The sequence below is a fragment of the Rattus norvegicus genome, chromosome 19, assembly GCF_021556685.1.
Source record: "Rattus norvegicus strain SHRSP/BbbUtx chromosome 19, alternate assembly SHRSP_T2T, whole genome shotgun sequence".
In the NCBI taxonomy this organism is placed as follows: domain Eukaryota; kingdom Metazoa; phylum Chordata; class Mammalia; order Rodentia; family Muridae; genus Rattus; species Rattus norvegicus.
Window position 1 is genome coordinate 69,078,338 of NC_141552.1, and position 21,744 is coordinate 69,100,081.

General features: G+C 47.6%; 1 protein-coding gene across 2 annotated transcripts in view; it reads right to left on the reverse strand.

Annotated features, from left to right (window-relative positions):
- The window catches only part of Pcnx2 (pecanex 2), a 150,624-nt gene that overhangs the window by 61,496 nt on the left and 67,384 nt on the right, over positions 1-21,744 (reverse strand). For both annotated transcript variants that reach the window (NM_001427189.1, XM_087594719.1), the window contains 3 exon segments: positions 1,294-1,435; positions 10,395-10,545; positions 11,680-11,772. In NM_001427189.1, coding sequence (NP_001414118.1) covers positions 1,294-1,435; positions 10,395-10,545; positions 11,680-11,772 — 386 coding nt within the window.

Sequence of the window (21,744 nt, forward strand, 5' to 3'; positions counted from 1 at the left end):
TATGATCCATTTGATGCGCCGGATAAAACTGACTCTTGCCTGAGACTTTAGCGGGCCTCAGCTTTAGGTTCTGCTCTGGGCTCACTCTGCCAACTAGAGTGGTTAAGTAAAGCTCTCTCCTACTTCAGTTCCTGCCCTGACTTCCCTCAGCAAGAGACCTGGAAGTGTAAGCCTACTAAGTCCTTTCCTCTTCTAAGCTGCTTTTGGTCTGAATGTTTTTATCACTGTGACAGAAAGGAGATTGGGGCACTATCCATCAAAGACGGTGGCCCAGAGTCCTGTTCTCCTCTGCAGTCACAGAATGCACTCAGGGCATATCTGAGGTCATTTGCCACGTAAGAGTGTTCCACAGAAAAACCTAGACAGTTACAAGACACACAGTGTGCTGCTGAGCTAGGGTCTGCTCCACGTGCACTGCCTCATGACAAGCGACCTTCTGAACAAGAACGTGGAAAGAGCCAACATTATGCTCCAAGCACTGAGACAAATGGAGTTTCTTTTATAAAGTCGTTTCAACTCTACACCTTACCTCCAAGGTTTCTTGTTTGCTGCTCTAGTAATCTTCTGACCTTTCAAGTCAGTCCCCTAACTTTTCTCTCTCACGATATCGGTTAAATAGCTGACCAAGGCAGACGTGTGAGAAACCTTCCTTTCTACAGTATTGTTGTTCTGCATCTCCTCCCACCGTAACAGTGTATTCGGCCAGTGACTTCTCACCTTCCATCAGAAGGCCAGATCTGCAAATTACCAAGCGGATTCCCACCTGTAAATTCAGAACTAATTCTCATCTATGAAACCAGTGATTTAGCCTCACACGGTTCATGCATTGCAAGAACCCCACCTGGTGCCCCACCTTTTGTATGATGAGGCACCTCTCGATAAATGCAGGAAGTGAGAGTAGGGTCGTTTCCCCTCTCCCCCGAAGCATGCATGATATTTGCTAAATGAAAGTGATCTGGAGCAATTTGTGAAGCGTGGAGCCAGCGGTGAAGACCCTGGGATTTCTACTTCACGCTGAGCTCCTGTCACCTGAGGAGCATCATCAACCGCTCTTCTGCAGGGAGATGTTCAGACCCCCGATGTTTATCCGTGGCACCACTGTGGGCAGATCAAACCTCGTTTGCATCCCTGTCACTGAACACTTAGTGTCTGTGCGGAATGGATTTGAACAGGAAACCACTCAGTATTCACAGGCTGTGACATTGGCTTCTGCAGCCTGCTCGGAGGAATCCCAATCAGTTCCGAAAACATTGTGATCCACATTAGTGTGAGAACAAGCGGCAGTCCACTTACTGGGTGCCGAGCCTCCTGTAGTTGCTTATGGAGAAGGCGTCAAGCGTGACAGCGTTCAGGACTATGGCGGGATATAAGAGATACTTTTCGAAACACTGAAGCCACACGTAGAGTCTCTCGAACCACATTAGATGAGCGATATCTGAAAGAAATACAAACCCACTCTGAGTAGAGGCTCTTTCAGGCGAGTAGCACGTGCTCTTCCCTTGCGGCAGGCTGTGGTGCGCCAGGTCTCCATGATGACTGCCTCCCTCCCTCAGAGTCTGCCCAGTCCACAGAGGATAGCACACAGGTCAGCACCCGTGTTTTCGAGACAACTGACTTCCTCAGGTATGATTTATGGGTGGTGAAACACAGTCATAGCTCATCCCATCACCCCTCCAGCTTCACAATATTTTACTTTCTTGGTCACGAAATCCTTTCTATAGTAAATTCTCTTCAAATAAGACAAATAAATGCCAAGCCTCCATATATAAATATTTATATATGGAGACTTGGCATTAATTATATATATTTGGATAAAGACAATAATCTTTATCTGGGGTTGGTAACAAAGGAAAACAAAAGATATGCCAGTCTCTACTAAAACAGGGAAAACCAAGTTCATAAAGGGTTATGGATACAGAGGAAGGAACATGCCCTCCCCTCTGCTCCCCTCCTCTTCCCCCCTCCCGTCTGCCCTCCCCTCCTCTGCTTTCCGCTCCCTCTTCTCCCCTCCCTTCCCTTTCCCTTCCTCTTCTCTCCCCTCCTCCCCTTCCATTCCCTTTCATTTCCTTTCCCATTTTAATCTCCCGAAAGATCAGCTGTTTAAATTTCTCTCTTTATAATTTTTTCCCCTGATTTCTCCATTTATAAGAAATCAACAGTGTCAGATTGAGGCCATCATATCAGAAATGTTCAACCTGCTTCCAAAAACACATCGCAGAATTCTATCAACATTTGTCACCAGTTCGGAGAAACACGACAACCTTGAAGGGAGAGAGAGCCAAGCTGTGTCACCACAGTGCATCACAGGAAACTGAGAAATGCCATGGCTGGAGGGAGTAGGGAGCCATCTGGCCGGGGAAGGGTGTGCATGGCAGATCCTCAAAAACTTGTCGTATTTACTTTTAGGAAATGGTATTTTCCACTGTGTGGCAACAAGAGTGGCTTGAGATGGGGCGAGGGGGAGGTGGGAGTCTTCCCACCGAGGCGACAGGGCCTTGTTGCAGACCATGATAAGAGAAGCAGGTGGTCATGGCCCTCAGTTACTCACTGAAGAAACAGAAAGCAAGAAATGTCAATGGGAACCTGGCCAGAGATGGCTCTGAATGCGACACAGAGCTTGTCAAATATGTAAAAGTAGAATGACTTATTCAATGAGCCCCAACCATCCAAGCTATGCGTGTGTGTGTGTGTGTGTGTGTGTGTGTGTGTGTGTGTGTGCGTGCGTCCGCATGTGTGGCTGTGTTTCTGTGTTATCTGTGTCTGTCTATGTATCTATGCATGTGTCTGAGTGTAGGTGAGAAACCATGGTCCCCACTGCTGCTCTAAGCCATGTGTCTACGATGTTAGCATTTCAAGGAGATTCAGGGTAGTTTGGATGTGAATTGTCCCCACAGGTTCGTGCGTTTGCACACTTGGTCCCCATCTGGTGGTGCTTTTCTAGGACACTGTGGAACCTTTAGGAGTGTGGGAGTTAACCGGAAGTTGCCACTGTAGCTTGGGCCTTGAAGGAGATGACCACTTCTGGGCTCGGCCAGAGCTTGCTTCTCTTCTTTCCTTTCCTTTCCTTTCCTTTCCTTTCCTTTCCTTTCCTTTCCTTTCCTTTCCTTTCCTTTCCTTTCCTTTCCTTTCCTTTCCTTTCCTTCCCTTCCCTTTCCTTTCCTTTTCCCTTCCCTCCCTCCCCCTCTCTCCCTTTCTTTCTTTCTTTCCTCCTCCCTCCCTCCCTCCTTCCCTCCCTCCCTATTTTTAAAGATGTATTTATCTTATGTAGGTGAGTACAGCATTGCTTCCTTTCAGACACACCAATGGAGGGCATCAGATCCCATGACAGATGGTTGTGAGCCACCATGTGGTTTCAGGGAACTGAACTTCTGGAAGAACAGTCAGTGCCCTTAACCTCCGAGACATCTCGCCAGCCCAGAGCTCCTTTCTTAAACTGGAGTGACAGAGAGACCCTGTTATTAACTCTGCATCCACAGTGTCTGAGCTGCTCCAGCCTCCCCATCACAGTGGACCATGATCCTCTGCTTCTCCTTTCCATTGTGTTTGGTCACAGAGAGGAGAAAAGCAACTGCCAGGAACCCACTGCCTGACTTTGCAAGAAGGGGCTTTATGAAGCCCATCCCCCAAAAGGCCAGGCCACACAGACAGAGGTAAGGATGGTTGATGCCTGCACCTTACAGAATGCTGTCACCAGGCAGATGATGCGTGGTGATGGCTGTGGAAGAGCTCCATGCCTCGCTTATGTGGGGAAAAAATTAACCTGAAGAACCAAATCCAAAATCAATAGACAGCAACTGAGACCTAGAGCTGAGGCTGTCCACCTGCCTCACTAGAACCCACCAGCCACCTGATACTTCTATCAGTAGAGTGCCTTGATTTACAACTGTGTTCTTACTGTAAAATCCCCAGGAATATTTACCACATTTGCATATGCACTTAGGGGTAACCCAAGACTTTTGGGCCATGGTCCCACGTTTGGCTCTAGATTAAGATCTCTTCTTTTTTAAGTTGAGAGTTGGGGGTTTACTTTGCTGCTGCTGCTGCTGTTGTTGTTGTTGTTGTTGAGTCAGGGTCTTCTCATGTAGCCCTAGCTGGCTCAGATCTCACTGAAGATCAGGATGACCTTGAGCTCAGAGAGATCGGCCTCCCCAAGTCTCCTGAGCACTGGGATTAAAGGCCTGAGCTGCCAAGGTTCTCTGACAACTGTGTTTGTGCAAAGTGTTTGCTTACTGTTTTATAGAGCCCTAGACATACACACAAACATACAGTAAGGTGGGATGGAGGGAGAGAAAGGAAGGAAGGAGGGGGAAGGGGATAGAGGGAAGGGAGCGAGAGAAGGGAGAAGAAGGAGGAAAGGGAGGGACAGATCATTACGGAACAGCAGAGTTGAAGTGGGTCTGAGATCTCCCAGCTACCAAGCTGTGAGGTCAGGGTCTGTTTACTTACCAACTGATGGAAAATTAATTTCATTTTAATTCCTGCCTGTCTCAGGATCCCGCCAACCTCAGTAATGTATTCTAATGAGATGCTTCGAGCTCTGGGCCTGCGGATCACACTGTGAATGTTTACGTTGGGGGCAGACAGGGGCGCATCGAAATTGACCAGCGATAGAGAAGGACGATTACACAAAAGCCCAAGTCCTGAGTTCTGAGATTTTAACTCGATCCTTTCTTGTGAGACAAGCGAGAGAAAGCTAATAATAAGATAAGCTAGCAAATGAGATAACATGACAAACATGTGTCCTCCGTCCCCATATCGTCTCTGCAGTCATACTCGGCACAGTTAAAAATAAAAGCTGCGTGATCGTATTTTATAACTGCCTCTTTGGAACATCCTGGATATGCAAAGAGGCCATAAAAACACATTACCGGAGAATTGTTCTTCCTCTTTTCCTTGGAATATGAGGCCCCATGAGCGACAGAATGCAAAATAATGACGCTATTTACAAGTTTATGGCTGCTCACTGCAGTTCGATGCTTTAAATTTTCTTAAAGGGTTTTCAGGTTGTGTTTTGCTTAGGTGCCCGTGGGACTACAATGGTCTTCCCAATTATTAAAAATTAATCAGGAACCCTCAGGATGCTGTCGAGGTTTGTAAACCCATCTCCTATTCTGATCAGGATCCAGCACAAGCTGGAAGGTTTGAGGCTCTCTGCTCGGGGCATTGAGGGGGTCACCCCTGAGGTATCTGTGCTGGAGAAACCCTAGTGAGTGGAATGAACATCGGGGGTTAGCAAATGGCCATGGACCATCTGTGATCTACAGGTACCCTTGCTCTCTTTGTCGTTCTGGGCTGGAACTATGGCTGTAAAGTCCTTCCAAGTGACACATGTGCCACCCTTCCATTCTCCATAAATAGGCTGCACTTACATCCCAGGACTGCTCAGCCCTTGGACCCTGCCCAGCATAATCTCAAAGTTCATGACCTTTCTTTTCTCCCGTAACCTCATTCTGCTTCAGGGCTTCCTGTGACTCATCCCATGCCTGGAGGTCTCTTCCTCTCCTGTGAGGCTGACTGACCTCCTCTTCAGGTCTGTTTAGTGTCCCCTCACATCTGAATTAGGACTCTTTGCTCCTTTCATGATGAAGGAGAGCCACAGCGGTACCACACAGCACTCTGTCCTTTCTCTGTGATGGCCGCCCAGTGACAGGGAAGACGCATGGTCTAGTTAGGCACCTGACAAAGGAGGCAACCTGGCAGATCAAAGTGGGGGATGTGGGGGTGTCCTTCCAGGAGGACCGCCTGCCTGGTGGGTCAGGATAAAATCCTCAGCCCTGTGATGCTCTGTCTTCTGCTTTGGAAGTGCACTCCGGACTGTCTGTGGCATGCACTGGGTACTTTATATTTTTGATGGGGCAGGCTTGACACCATGGCAAACTTGCAAACACATAAAAGGCTGTAGAGCAATAGGAGGGACTGACATGTTTACATACATGGTATACACACACACACATATACAGACATACATACATACTGTGTATATATATGTATACACACATATATACATATACACATACATATATACATACATGTATATACATATATACATACACACACATATACAGACAGACATATATACCGTGTATATATACATATACACACATATATACATATACGCATACATGTATATACATATATACATACACATGCACAGACATACATGGATGCATATGAATGCAGAGGCCAGAAAAGATATCAGATCCCCTGGAGCAGAACTTGCAAGCTGTTATGAACCAGCAACAAAGGTTCTTTGCAGAGCACTGTGCATTCGTGAACTTGAAACAAGCTAGGGGACCTCAACTAACAGAACACACCCAGGAGACCTGGCTGTAGCCACACCTGTAGGGCATGTTTTCACATAGTGATGGATGGGGGAAGGGCCCAGCCCATTGTGGGTGGTATCACCCCTGGGCTCTGTGTGGTATAAGAAAGCAGGCTGAGCAAGCCATGAGGAGCAAGCCAGTAAGCAGCATCCCTCCATGGCCTCTGCGTCAGCTCCTGCCTCCAGGTTCCTTCTCTGCTTGAGTTCCTGCCCTCACGGCTTTGGTAATGAACTGTTAAGTGAAACTCAGAGTGGAATTAGCCCTTCCCTCCCCGAGCTGCTTTCAGGCATGGCGTTTCACCACAGCAACAGAGACCCTAAGACAACAGCCACATTTATCTTTTTCCTTCTTTCCTCCCTCCCTTCCTTCATTTTGACGACACTTAAAATCCTTACAGCACCTAGAATTCATTTGATACAAAGTCCTCCTTTTAAGATTTCTGCCCACACCCTAGTGCTAACGGAAACATACCCTTATAATTTGCATCTGCGTGGGGATAGTATGGCTCCTTCAGGAGGTGGGGGTTCTGCTTGAAGAAGAGGACCGCCAGTCTCGGAATGGGCTTTTGGGGGTGCCACCAGACCCCTGGTTCCAGCTTTGCCATTTTTTTGTCCTGGTCCTCCCTGATGTGAACAGCCTCTGCTTCATTCCCCTACCAGCATGAACTGAACTGTTCTGATAGGCCATCCCTGCTGTGGAAGACTGAAAGCCCTGGAACTGTGAGCCCCTAAAACCTTTCCTCCCTAAGTTTGCATTCTATAGACCCTTTCTCCTTAGGGTGCAGATGACAGCTTCATCCTTACTGCAGTGACAGCTTACAACTGTCACCTCTGCCGCTCAGCCCTTCTGGCACCTGACATGGGAAGATGAAGGTCTCAGACAACCAGAGAGGCCAAAGGAGGGACGTGAGAAGCCTCGTTCATAAGACGACAGATAAGCAAGTCAGGTACATCCAAGGCACAGAACAAACACAGTAGCATTATTTAGAAGAATTACGTAAATCAACAGGCTATCCAAGAGGAAGTGATTTTTCTTGGAAAGGAGGCATCAGAGAGGGGAAGGGTCGGGCTGACAGGAAGCTGCTGCTTTTCACGACGGTTTGCTCTATTTGATTTCCACACGCTCTGTCACTCTGACAGACATGAAAGATGCGTGAGAGAACGTGGCATCCCTCCGAGTCATGTCTGTGCTATGCAGAGACCAGTCAGCCTGCAACGGGGACCAGCTTCGCTACAGTGCAAGGTAGATCTCACGCAGAACTACAAGTCTGGGACTTATTATTGAATCACTAGTGGCACATTAATATATATATTTACACACATATATATATATACATATATGTGTGTATATATATTGATATTAAATGAGATTCTCAATTGATGTGTTTTATAATTTACATACTATAATTTACATAATATAATCCTCACTCATTTTATTCTAATGCATGGAAAAATGAACATCTAAAGGTTTCCCCACTGGCATGCTTCTCAGGGTGTTCTTTTACCTGCTCTCTACCTCCAAAGGTTTCCTTGTACACACCAGCCTGCAGGGACCCTCCCTTCCTTCTGTGACTTTACAAAGCAAAGGGCAATTTGTTCATTCAGCCAACATTTACTGAATCGCACCATGTACCAGATTCAGCACTCCCGTTACGGAGTCCCGTGTGTTTTCTAGTTCATCTGAATATCCATCCACAATGACTAACATTCATTGTCAACTTGAGTGGCAGGGGACATGAGCCTCTGGGCACAGCTGTGAGGGACGATCTAGATCGGGTTAATTGAGGTGAGAAACCCTCTTTAATTATGGATGACGCCCTTCCATGGCCTGGGATCCAGGCTGAAGAAACAGGAGAAAGCTGAATGCTGGCATTGGTTTGTCTCTGTTCTCTGACCATGGATGCCATGTGATCAGCTGTCTCTAGCCTCTGCAGGTCAGACCTTCCCTGATGAGATGAACTGCTCCTTCAAATGGAGAACCCAAACAAATCTTCTCTCCTTAAGTTTCTTTGGTTAGGTATTTTTGCTGCAGGAAGAAGGGAGAGAACATCCATCCTCTGACTGCAGGTGTCACTGTTGCTTCAGTTGCCAACTGGACACCCCCAAGGGACCCTCTTGTCAACTGGACATTCCTGAGGGACCTTCTTGTCAACTGGACACCCCCGAGGGACCCTCTTGTCAACTGGACACCCCCGAGGGACCCTCTTGTCAACTGGACACCCCCAAGGGACCCTCTTGTCAACTGGACATTCCTGAGGGACCCTCTTGTCAACTGGACATTCCTGAGAGACCCTCAATGAGGAACTGTCTCCAGTATAGTGGCCTGTGTTAAGTCCGAGGGGACATTCTCTTGATGGATGACTGATGTGGGTGGCTGGGCAGCCCATCATGGGCTGGTGTCCTGGTACTCTAAGAAAGCAGGCTGAGCAAGGAAAGGCCTCCATGGCCTCTGCTTTCAGTTCTTGACCCAATTCCCCTCTGTGAAGGGGCAGGACCCGAAAGTCATAAGGTAAACCCTTTCCATCCCAACTCACTTTTTGTCCTGGTGTTTACCACGGCAGCAGAAGCAAAGCAGGACAGGACTTCTCCACAAGCCGTCTATGGCACGGGCCATGGACCCTTACCGAGGCGCCACTCCTGCCTACCCCTTTAGGTCTTGGTAAAATGGCAACAATTTGAGTTCAAGTAGCACATGGAATCGCTGAGGTTAAGTAGCACACCAGCCTGGGGCTGTGGCCGGACTCTTCTTCGGGGAGGAGCTGTGGGAACTGGAGGCTGGGTTGTGAGCGTTCGTTTCTCCTCCGAAGGGAAAGGTTTCAGACACAGTTCCTTGCTCATCACTCCTTCTCCGTCTTAAACGGTTCGCAGTCCAGGCAGCTTCTGGTCCCAGCCAGAGCCATCCCCTGCCTACCACAGGCTCTCCGTGCTGGACGGTGCTGCCACTAATCCTACCACATCTTCCTTCCCTCTTCTGACCTTTTCCTGACCTCCCCTTTGTCATCATAAGATGCCAAAGTCTCTAAATCCAGAGCCTCCTGGAGTCCTTTGGTGCCTCCGCCCACCCGGTGCACAACCGAACTCTAGTTGTAACCAAAGGTCACAGTGAGCTGACCGTGTGCACCCAGCAGCTCTAGGCAGTTTCAATGCCTTAGTATTTACTGGGAATTCATTTTAAATATCTGAAAGTAGGACCAGGTCATCTGTTCTTCTCTCTGTTCATGTGTGGGGGGCAGGAAACTGCAGGGCAGGAAACTGCAGAGCAGAGGGGCTTACGGAGTTGTACCCAATTTACATTTTAATTTTTTTTTTTTTTTTTTTATGTAGAGGCAAAGGCCATGCTGCCCGGGCCATCCTCAACCTTATTATGTAGATAAGGATGACCTGGAACTTCTGATCTTCCCATTTCCACTTCCCAAATGCTGGGATTTCAGGCATTCAGGCATGTGGGAACCACCCCCAATTTATGCAGTGCTAGGCATCAAACCTAGAGGGGGTTTTTGTTGTTGTTGTTGTTTTGTTTTGTTTTTTGTTTTTTTTTTTCATGCTTGGTAAGGATTCCACCAACCAAGCCACATCCCCACCCTCCAGAAGAAATGTATCTTTTATCTGAAGGTCTGCACCAGGCTATTCTCCCATGGAAACTGCTATATCTACCCATGTAGATACAGCTACTGTCTACACAAAGCGAGTTCGTGGAAGCTCAAGAATCCAGGGCCTGGTAGCTAATGTTCGAGTATGGAGTGGTTCTCTCCTCAGTGACCAGTCACTGTGACCAGAATTGTAACCGTCAAGCGTGAGCAACAGATGCTAATCTCCCTATGAAACCAATGAGCAGTGACTACGCTAACAGGACTTTATAGCTAATTTGACAGACGTCCTCTCCAGTTCCACCTGAGCGGCCTGTTTTGTGCGACGCCTAGACTCCATTCTTGTAACTATGGGCAAACGCGCAGTCAACGGCGCTGCCTCTGAAGCGTGCAGCACCGATCGCACTCACGGGCAGAGCTGCACACTTGGATCACGAGAAGGACACCCACCGCATTGCTGTCCCTCCCGAGACTGGGACACTGACCTCTTGCCTCCCGCTGCTGGTACTCCTTACTCTTGAGCACAGGGTGGGAAATCCACATCCAGGGGTGGTGCTTCCGGAGCTGAGGGAGCAGGTGGTGTGTGATAAGCCCCACGGTGCCCGCCAGAGCAAAGAGCACGATGCTGAGAAAAGGCTGTGGGGAGGGGGAGGTCAACGGTCAACACAAACACACTCTTGAGTAATGCAGGCATCTGCCATCACGCCTTCCCTCCTGTGTTTGGTTTGTTTTTTTTTTTTTTTGGCCTGTGCATGTCATGTGCGTGCAGGTACACATGCATACACATGCATGAAAAGGTCAGGGGATAATCTTGGATGTCATTCCTCAGGTCCCATTTGGCATCTCGGTTTTCTGAGACAGTCTCTCACTGGCCTGGAATTCACTCAGTAGTCCAGGCTAGCTGGAAGGCTTGTAAGTCTACCAGGGTACTGACTGAGCCTGCCCCCTACCCTCTTCCCTCTCATAGGAAGACCTGTGTGTTGAGAGCTGCTATGAACAAGGTGGGGGAGTGACCCCTGGAAGAGACTGGGAGAATTCTGCCCCCGGCATCACACCCTACATCGTCATCTCTTTTCAAAACTAGAGACCAGCACACTCAGCTGATAGAGCAGTCCTGGGAGGATGTGGCCGTGGTGGACGTCCCATGTTTGTTTACAAGGCAACAATATTCTGTAAGAACTGTAAGGCAAGGTACCATGTAGCCTCTGCTTAGCTTGTTCTCAGTATGTATGTATATATGTATATATATATGCATGCATGCATATATGTATATATATTTGTGTGTGTGTGTGTGTGTGTGTGTGTGTGTGTGTGTGTCTCCAAATGTCCATCACTGTGGCTTAGTCCAGATACAGTGACTTCTCCCTCTACTGATGGAGGTCTGGTGTCTGTTCCCAGCTTGTCACACTGACAACTGTCCGTGATTACAAACTGTTCATCACTCTTTTTTTTTTTTGGTTCTTTTTTTCGGAGCTGGGGACCAAACCCAGGGCCTTGCGCTTCCTAGGCAAGTGCTCTACCACTGAGCTAAATCCCCAACCCCGTGTTCATCACTCTTAGAGACAAAACGACTCCCCCAGGGAGAGGAAGTGACACACAGAAAGGTGGCCCAGGATGTGGCTCTCAGTGTGTGTGTTCCTTGAGGCTCTCCCCTGACTCCTCTACCCTTCTGTGCTCTCATTCCATGCCTAGCTTCCATCAAGAGAACGGCAAGGGGTGCAGAGCCTTGGGGCCCAGAGCCTTGGGGTGTAGAGCCTTGGGGACACCTACCCGTAAGGACAGGAAGACAGTGCTGGCACTGACTGCAAAGGAGAGGACAGCAGCTGCGGAGCAGATGATGAGGTCCGATCTCAGGACGTCCTTCTAGGAAGAGAAGATTGACTGTGAGGTCAGCTCTGTGTGGCTTCCTCCTGGCGCTTGCCAGGTGAGTCAGTGGTGAGTCAGTGGCAGGGTGCTGACCCTCTGCACTGCTCACTCACTAAGACACCCCAGGGCTAAGCTAAGTCCACTAGCTTAGTCGCCGGCTCCCACTGTGGACGTCTCCGGGAAAGGGAGGTAGGTATGGTGCTTGTGGATAAACACACATGCACTACGGTGGAGGGAACACACATGTCTACACATGAGAGGCCTAAGGTTCCGTCCCACAAACTTGGACGGGATACTGAGTCCCCACAGACCTCCCGAAGCCCCGCAACTCAGACTCTCATTACAGATGGTTCTGAGCCACCATGTGGTTGCTGGGATTTGAACTCAGGACCTCTGGAAGAGCAACCAGTGCTCTTAACCACTGAGCCATCTCTCCAGCCCGCAACTCAGACTCTCACAAAGCAGGGCTGATGCTAACAGTCTCAACAAGGTCCCGGGTGGCCTCGGGTGTCAACATGCATCCTGGAGACACCAGACAGAAGCCTTGCATACATTTACAGGTTGGACCATGCTATACACTTCCATTCAGCCATCAGATCCATAAACAGACAGACAGACAGACAAATAACTACCACTTTCCAGCTACTTCAGTACACATAGCATGGGAATGTAAGGTTAGTGTCACCTGCCTGGCTTCCTTTTGTTGATCTTAAAATGTAAACAATGTGTGCTAGCGTGATGCCTGTGTTAACATGTAAAGCTGGACAGGCAGTAGGAACGATAAAGAGAATACAGACACCGACCGATGGGTGTGAAGTGGTCAGATTGAACCCGTGTAGAGAAGGTGGTTTAGGAAGACCACAGTCCCCACACCGTCTCTTGTCATACACCCGATGTATCTGTTCTGAACTACCTCTTGGAAGTCAGTGAGTACTGAGAATGTGGGAGGAATTAAAGTGATAATGCACTACCCAATTCTCCAACTGCTGCTGCAGCCTGTGGTAGGGTGATTTGCCCTCACACTATTGAGGGAAGTTAAGATGGAACTGAAGCGACCATGTTAAGCAGAAATCATGGAGAAACATTGTTGCTGGCTCACTTACAAGCTTATGCTTAGTTAGCTTTCTTGTACAGTCCCAGCCCACCTGCCTAGGGAATGTTGCTGCCCACAGTGGGCTAAGCCCTCTTATGTTGATTAACAAGACAGGCTCATAGGCCAATCTGATCTAGGCAAGTCCTCAATCTACGCTCCCTTCTCAGGTGACCTTGAGCTGTGTCAGGTGGATGATTAAAGCTAGCTAGAACCATGATTTGAGATTTGACTTAGCTTTATTTCAGAAGCCCAGAGGAATCTGTCTAGACCCTGTTGTCATTGCTCACACTTGCAAAGCACCAGGCCTCCCAGGGAGCAAGTCTGCCATTTATAGCATTTTCTGGCTGTAAAGATTGCTAGCTTTTTCCTGTTTTTCTCTGGGATGAGTTTATGTCATTCAAAATCACTACATAGTTCTTCACAGGGAAGAATGCTTTATCAAGTAATATGATTCAAAACTGTGTCATATTTAATTGACTGATTTTTCTGTTTGAAGAGAAAACAGGCATCGGTTTGAGTGTGGGGCAGGTAAGTCTGGAGGGTAACCATTCTCTTACTCTTAGAGGGAGGGCAAACGTGAATGAAAATTATTTCAATTCTCTTCCCAAGCTGGATGGCATGTTAGAACAGTACTGCAACTAACCAATCATGTAATTAGAGGCAGGCTCTCATATTCCAGGCTGGATTTGAACTTGCTTTATAGCTGAGGATGATCTTGAACCCCTCTCTACCTTACACATTCACACAGCATTGTTGAGGTATCGTTGATGTATTTAAAATGTGAAGTCTGAAGGGGTTTTAAAATTTATTCATTTTTATTCCATGTGTACAAAGGTTTTTACCTGCATGTTGGCATACTAGTGCCCCTGCAGGCCACAAGACAACTTGGGTCCTCTGGAACAGTTATGAGCAGCCATGTGGGAGCTGGGACTTGAACCTGGATCCTCTGCTAGACCAGCCAGTGCTCTTAACCATTAAGCTATCTCTCCAGTCTCAGCGTGATGAATTTTGACACAGGCCTACCTCCGGAAGGGCATCACCATTGATTGATAATTTAATGATTTAAATGTAAATTAGCAGCATATTTTTTTGGCTCTGGGGTTTCCTTTCTGGTGTTTGCCCACTCTATCCCTCACTTGACACTGATCTCTGCTTCATGTTTATGATCTGATCTCATTTTCAGAACACTATACACACACTATACACAGAAAATCACATTGTAGGTCTGGCTTCTATTTTTCAGTCTGGCTTCTCTCTCTCCTCTCTCTCTCTCTCTCTCTCTCTCTCTCTCTCTCTCTCTCTCTCTCTCTCTCTCTCTCTCTCTCTCTCTTTCCGGAGCTGGGGACCGAACCCAGGGCCTTGCTGTTTCTAGGCAAGCGCTCTACCACTGAGCTAAATCCCCAATCCCCAGTCTGGCTTCTTTTGGTTCAGTCTTAGTCACTGTTCTGTTGCTGTGAAGAGACACCATGACCCAGGCAATGCTCATGAAGAGCATGCTGGCTTACAGTTTTAAAGAGCCAGTCCATGATCATCATGTCGGGAAGCAGACAGGCATGGTGCTGGGGCAGCAGCCAAGGGGTTTTGTATCCTTATCCACAGTAGCAGGCAAAGAGAGGCATAGCCTTTTGAAACCTCAGTGCCTACCTCAGGTGACACACATCCTTTAGCAATCACACCTCCAAACAGTTCGTCACTGGGGAGCGAGCCTTCCAATACATAAGGCTAGGGGACCGGCTTTTATTAAACCATCGCACACAGTACAATTCTCCCGGTATCTGTTCCAGGTTACTGTCTACCAGTCGATTCCTCTTTGTTGCCGGGGAGGATTCTTCGGAACAGTATGCTTCAGTGTGTTTATTCGCATGTGGACATGCATTTGAATGTGCTTCTGGTTTTGACTGTCCTATATAAAACGGCAGTGAATATTCATGATGTGTGTCTCCAGACACGGGTGCTCTCTTTCCTTGTGTAAATATCTGGGTTATAAGGGACGCTGGGGTTTAGCTTTTTTTTTTTTTTTAAAAAAAAATTCTAAACTGTTTTTTGAAAATTATGATAATCCTGCTGCATTCTGGGTGTGCGTCCTGGACATTCCACAGTCTCTGAAGGACGGTTTAGTTTTAACCATAGGGTCAGCTGGGCAGTCAAGGGCTCTTCAGTGCAAATAATCACACCCCCCCCAATATTCTGTGCCCTGTTTTTGTTATGCCCCTCCTTTATAATTTAAATCACAAGCCACGATTTGCTAATTTATGACGCAGTAATGAATTCCTGTGTGTGTGTGTGTGTGTGTATGTCTGTGTGTGTCTGTGTGTGTGTGAGTGTGTGTGTCATTGTGTGTGTCTGGGTTTATGTGTGTGTCTGTATGTGAGTATGTATGTCTGTGTGTGTGAGTATGTATGTCTGTGTGTATGTGTCTGTGTGAGTGTGTGTCTGTGTGTATGTGTCTGTGTGTGTCTGTGTGTGAGTGTGTGTCTGTGTGTGTGTATGTGTCTATGTGTGTTTGTATGTCTGTGACTCTGTGTGTGTCTGTGTGTGTTGTTGTTGAAACTCTCCCTTCCTAAGCAGTTGACATCATAATGGCTGGTAGGAAGGAAGGTAAGAGACAGGGGTCTACAGGCCTTCAGGTTCCTTTCTCCCAGCTCTGGGTTTACAATTCACTGGGGTGGGCTTTTAAGGACAGTGGGACACAGTGGTCCAATTTTAGTTATTGTAAATGCTTGAGTTTTAAGATTTATTTATTTTTATTTATTTTATGTATATGAGTACACTGTATTTTATGTATATGAGTTGTCTTCAGACACACCAGAAGAGGGTATCAGATCCCATTACAGATGGTTGTGAAGCCACCAGGTTGTTGCTGGGAATAGAACTCAGGACCTCTGGAAGAGCAGCCAGTGCTCTTAACCACTGAGCCATCCCTCCAGCGCCAAGGTTTATTTTTAAATGTTCATTTATGTGCATCGCTGTGAATGTGCTGCTTATGTGCAGGTTCCCACAGAGGCCAGAAGTCAGTGCTGGGTCCTCTGGAGCTGAGGTCACAAGCAGGCGTGAGCCACCAGATGTGGCCCAGGGAACCAGACTACTGCCCTTCACGGCTGAGGCACCTCTCCTCTGTGGAGGTCACCTCCAACAAGCCTCATCAAGCATTTACACGGTTTACTTGTTCACAAACGTTTTGCAGATCCCCGCAAATCAGGATTTCTATTGCAGCTAAGAGCAGCAGGGTGAGTGTTCCCACCATTCTGGGCAGCCAGGACAGCTACACTGACCTCCTCACCTTCATTCTCACCCTGAGAAGGTGGGCCTCAGTGTTCCAGACCCTCTGCCTCACAGCCCCAGAAATGTTTCTCTCTGCTGTGTCAGAGATGAAGACAGAGGCTAACTGAACTTGAACAGAGAGCTGCCTGCTCTGTTTACTCCACTCCTTTAGCTGCCCAAATTTATCCTCACTCTGTTGTTTTTAGCAAGAGCAGAAGCAATTTGATTCAGATTGTTTTGCTTTTAATCAGCAGGTCTGCTTGGATAGTTTATCTGCCCCAGTACGGGGTGGACTTCCTCCTCTCTGCCAACCCACTTTCCTGTCTTCCCGAAACTCTCTAATCCCTTTGTGACACAGCCTGGTGTCTAGTGAAGGATTAGTGCTAAAACTCTTTCTCCCTCCCACTGCTGGACGCCGCACACTGGATAATCGACTCTTGATTGTGACGCTCAGTTTTCACACAGTACATGCTCATGACTGATGAGTCCTTCCTGGCTTCCTCAGATCTGCTAATCCCACCCTGATCTTGGACGGGTCTTTCTCTCTCTCTTTTTTCTCATGATTCAGCCTTTTAAAAAATAGACTCTTAAGTCTCAAAGCAATAATCTCACTTTTTTTGTCTCTCTCTTTCGAGTCTTCCTTAAGCTACGAGCTGCTGTTTTTCTAAATAGACTTTATGATCATTTTGCCAAAGCTGTGAATTTGATTCCATTGGGAATGTTTTTGAACTGCATTAAGCATAAAAAATATTGTGAAAGGCTTGGCAGTTTATAAACCTCACTCTTCCCACCCACAGCTGGGGGAGGGCGTCTGTCCACCTCTGTAAAGAGGGCTTCGTTTACATCCATCTTGACAGGCTGCCTCCTTTTACCTCCCTGTCACATATGGGTGAGTTCAGCCCATGGTCCCATTCTTCTTTCCCATGTCGGGAGCTGGGCTGGGCTCTGGCTTTGCTGTCCTAGGTTATTTGGCGATGTTGATGTGCCCCTGCATTCTAAGTTGTCTTTTCTCTGCTGGCATCTGTGGATGCCCCTGGCAACCATAATTGACTCTAATAAGATTTGCTGTGTGTTCTCCTCACACAGGGCACCTGAGCTACATTTGCTCTTCTTTCGTGAGTTCTAGAGGGATAATCCACGGTGATAATTTCCCCTTCCTTAATGGTAAATGTATGCATGTTTAATAAAAAGATACATTTCTTCTCAGTATATTAAGCATTTAAAATTTATTGTGGGGGGAGTATGCATGTATGTGTTTGTATGTATGTGTTTGCATATGTGTTCCTATGTGTGTGTATGTGCGTGTGTGTGCGTGTGTGTGCGTGTGTGCGTGCGTGTGTGTGCGTGTGTGTGTGTGCGTGCGTGTGTGTGTGTGTGTGTAAGCTAAATGTCAACTGTCTACTTCAGGAGTCATTTCTCCTCAGCCATCTAATCTGTTTTGTTGTTGTTGTTTTGTTTTGTTTTTGTTTTTGTCTTTGTTTTTTTTTGACACAGAGTCAGTCACTGGTCTGGATTTTACCAAGTAAGTCAAGCTGGCTGTCTAGCAAGTCCCAGGGACCAGTCTGTCTCCATCTCCCCAGAGTGTGCATGGGGCCAGGATTACAAGTGCAGAGCTCACACCCAGGTTCTATATGTGGGTTCTGGGGATCAAACTCAGGTTCTCATGCTTGTGCCTCACAAACTGGGCCACCCACCTCCCTAGCCGTACCGAGGCACTGTTGGCAGGACTTCACGCCTCTCCCCTGAAAGAAGCGTAAGGAAGTATTGCAACACTGCAGAGCCTGAAGATTTAGCCAGAGAGGGAATCAGAAAACTCTAGATGCTGTAACAAATAGTCTAGAAGTTGTCTGAATTTTAGACACAGTAATAAGAGGCTTTTGAGAAATAATATGTTGGTCTGTACTAACTGAATGCAATGTAAACTTGACCATTGAGAGTGAACATGGAAAGAACTATGCACACAAGGTGCATGGGGAGGGCCATGTGCACAAGGCTTAGAGAAAGAGAACATTGAAAACCATGAGGACCAAATTCTAATCTTCTTTACTTACAGGGTAAATTTTGAGGGTGGGGTCTGTGTGCACAACCCGTCCCACTTTGCTCCTGCAGAAACCCACAAGCCTTCTGGCATCTCCTTTCTCCAGCAGCGCAGCTCAGAGGACAGTTTTGGAAAGGGTTGGTGTTCTGGTTAAAACTTGCAGCAAAAGATGGGTAAGTTAGCTGTTATCTGTCATAGTTTGAATATGCTTGGCCTAGGGAGTGGCACTACTTGGAGGTGTGGCCACTATTGGAGTGGGTGTGGCCTTGTTGGAGTAGGTGTGGCCCTGTTAGAGTAGGTGTGGCCCTGTTGGGGTAGGTGTGGCCCTGTTGGAGTAGGTGTGGCCCTGTTAGAGTAGGTGTGGCCTTGTTGGAGTAGGTGTGGCCCTGTTAGAGTAGGTGTGGCCCTGTTGGGGTAGGTGTGGTCCTGTTGGAGTGGGTGTGTCCCTTTGGGTGTGGGCTTTAAGACCCTCATCCTAGCTGCCTGAAAGTCAGTATTCTGATAGCAGCCTTCAGATGAAGATGTAGAATTCAGCTCCTCCTGCACCATGCCTGCCTGGATGCTGTCATGGTCCTGCCTTGATGATAATGGACTGAACCTCTGAACCTGTAAGCCAGCCCCAATTAAATGTCTTTTATAAGAGTTGCCATGGTCACGGTGTCTGTTCACAGCAGTAAAACCCTAACTAAGACGCTAGCCTATGAATGCAGATCTCAAAATCGCATGGAAATATTATGATTAGACAGGCACTCCTCACAGAGAGGAGCACGGACAACCCATTCTATCACTTAATGCTTCACCATTTCCAACAGACAAAGCTTATACGAGAGCATCAAATGGGGGTGAGGTTGGGGCAGTGAGAACTCAGTGGGAAAAAGGTATCTTCCAGGCAGACCTGATGATCCAGGCTCAATCCCTAGAATCCATGTAACCAACTCCACAAAGTTGACCTCTGACCTCCATGGGCACACCATGGCATATGCACCCAGTTTCCTCTGCCCAATAATAAATGTATAAACGATTTTCTTAAAAGACCACGGGGAGCATAGGAAACGACAGGTAACTCCTATCCTCTGACCACACTAAGGGCATGCTATCAGGGACTGTCGGGCAAGTTTATCATCTTGTATATATCACCCTGTGCTTACGAGGTCAATTTTATTGCAATAAAGAGATATTAGAGACACATCTCCATTAGTGATGGCATCAAGGAGGACTCAGGGGACATAGATTCTCTTTGGATAAGTCCTGTCCCAAGACTCCTTGTCCAACACTCGCAAGTAGGCTACACACGCTGCATGAGAGGCTGCTGTCCTCCTCCATTCTGAGTGCTTAGCTTCATGCTCCAGCAGCGTCTTCTCCTCTGTCTTTCACCGCCTGGGCTACCCTGCCTCACACTGGCATGTCCTTACCCTGCCCACCGCACACTCAAGCATCCTTGGACACTGCCTGGTTTCCTTTTAGTCACTATGCTCAACAATTGAACCAAAGTCACTTGGGGATGGGGTATCTTCTTACACTTCCAGGTCATTGTCTATCATTGAGGAAAATCACAGCAGAGATTCAAAGCAGAAGCCATTAAGGAACACTATGTATTGGCTCTCGCAGGGAGGGGAGGAAACCCCCCAGCAAATAACCTATTGAAAGAATGTGTATTTTGACATGGGCATGGCCATGTCAATGGCTCCAAGGCCAATGGCTCCATAGGACATTATAAAAGCCATTACCTGTATGGGCCAGCATCAAGAGGAACATCAACACTTCCCCCAGAAGCCTTGAGTATCAGTGTTTGAGATGACTGATCGGTGTGTATGGATACTAGCAACTGTGGCTTCCTATATCCTGAGGCTTACAGACTGACACTTCTCATCTGCAGAGCTCTCCTGCTGAGTCTAGTTCCCCAGCCTGCCATGCTGTACAAAACTAAACACACTGAGCTTCCAGGTTGCAGTGATGACGACAGAGCCACCTGATCCCAGCTTCACTGCATGTACTTCTGTGTGTCCTTTCTTCAGTCCCTTACTGTCTCTACCTATGGGACCTAAGCTGAGCAGGTCTCGGTAGGCTAATGCTTAGCTAGCAAGCTTTTACAGGCCAGGCCCACCTGCCCAGTGAAAGGTACTGCCCACAGTAGGCTGGACCCTTCTGCATCAGTTACTAAACCAATGAGCCCTTACAGATGTGCCAAAGGGCCAACCTGAGAGCTACAAGTAGTAGACTAGAATGTCTCTTTCAGGTAGTTCTAAGATATGTCAAGTCGACAGTCGGTGCTGAGGCAGATGCCATTACAGAGAACGAAAAACTCAGAAAGCTGAAAGTCAAACTGTGTTAGCTTTAGCACCCAGGCCTGAGCCTGCAATCGTGGGTGCTGCAACCCCCTCACGCTCTCCTGAAGTGGCACGCAACAATTACATCACTTGAATTCGATAGGGTGCACTGAACACTTGCTGTTCACTTGCTGAACACCGGCCTCTCTCTGCGGATGTAAGGATAAATAAGTCAGGGTCCTGGCTACAGGTAATCAGCATCAAGGGACCACTGACGACATCTGCTTTTTGCTTTTGTCTGTCCTTCATAAGACAGACAGAAAAGCAAGAACTGTGGCTTTGGCCAGCTCCACTTTCAGAACTGTAGAATCAACAGGTTGACACAGTTGGTGGCTGACATTTTACAAAATGTTAATGGCAGTCCATACCAAAGAGGCCACATCTGCTTTAAGGACACTTGAAAGTCCTCGAAGCCATTCCTGATGCACAGGAAGCAGAATGGCTACCCTCTTCCTTCCTTTGTATCCTCCGTCTGTTCCAGCCAATATAGTTGTTCCTCTCTTCAACTACAGATGCTAAAATGTTCAAAGCCTTACTGATAGAGATCAAGATGCTTGCAGTTAACCATCAGACTGAGCACGGGGACCCCAATGGAGGAGCTAGGAAAAGGACTGAAGGAGCTGAACGGGTTTGCAACCCCATAGGAAGAACAACAATATCAACCAACCAGATACCCCAGAGCTCCCAGGGACTAAACCACCAACCAAAGAGTACACAGAGGGGTTGGAGGGAATCCTTGGCTCCAGCCGCATATGTAGCAGAGGATGGCATTGTCTGGCATCAATAGGAGGAGAAGCCCTTGGTCCTGTGAAGGCACTTTTTCCCGTGCAGGGGAGTAGAGTAGTTGGGTAGGAGGAGGGACATCCTCATAGAAACAGGGGAAGGGGGGATGAGAGAGGGGGAACTGGGCAAGTGGATAACATTTAAAATGTAAATACATAAACTGTCAAATAAAAGAAGTTCAAAGCCCAGGGGCATTTAGCAAGGGCTGTGCTGATGCCAAATCTGAACCCAAGGACCCAGGAAATCGTGCTCTGATCTCAGTGTGACTGAGAGGGCAGAAGAACTGTGCAGCAGATGTCAGGAATGCAGGCCTACTGTGGGCTTCTGTGAGGAGATTTTATTTAGACAGACCTTAACTGCTGTTTGACAGTGTCTAGTTTGTCTTTCAGCTCCTGGGCTACCTTGCCTCACACTGACGTGTCCTTATCCCGCCCAGGGGGACACTGCCCTGGTGTCCTTGTAGTCAC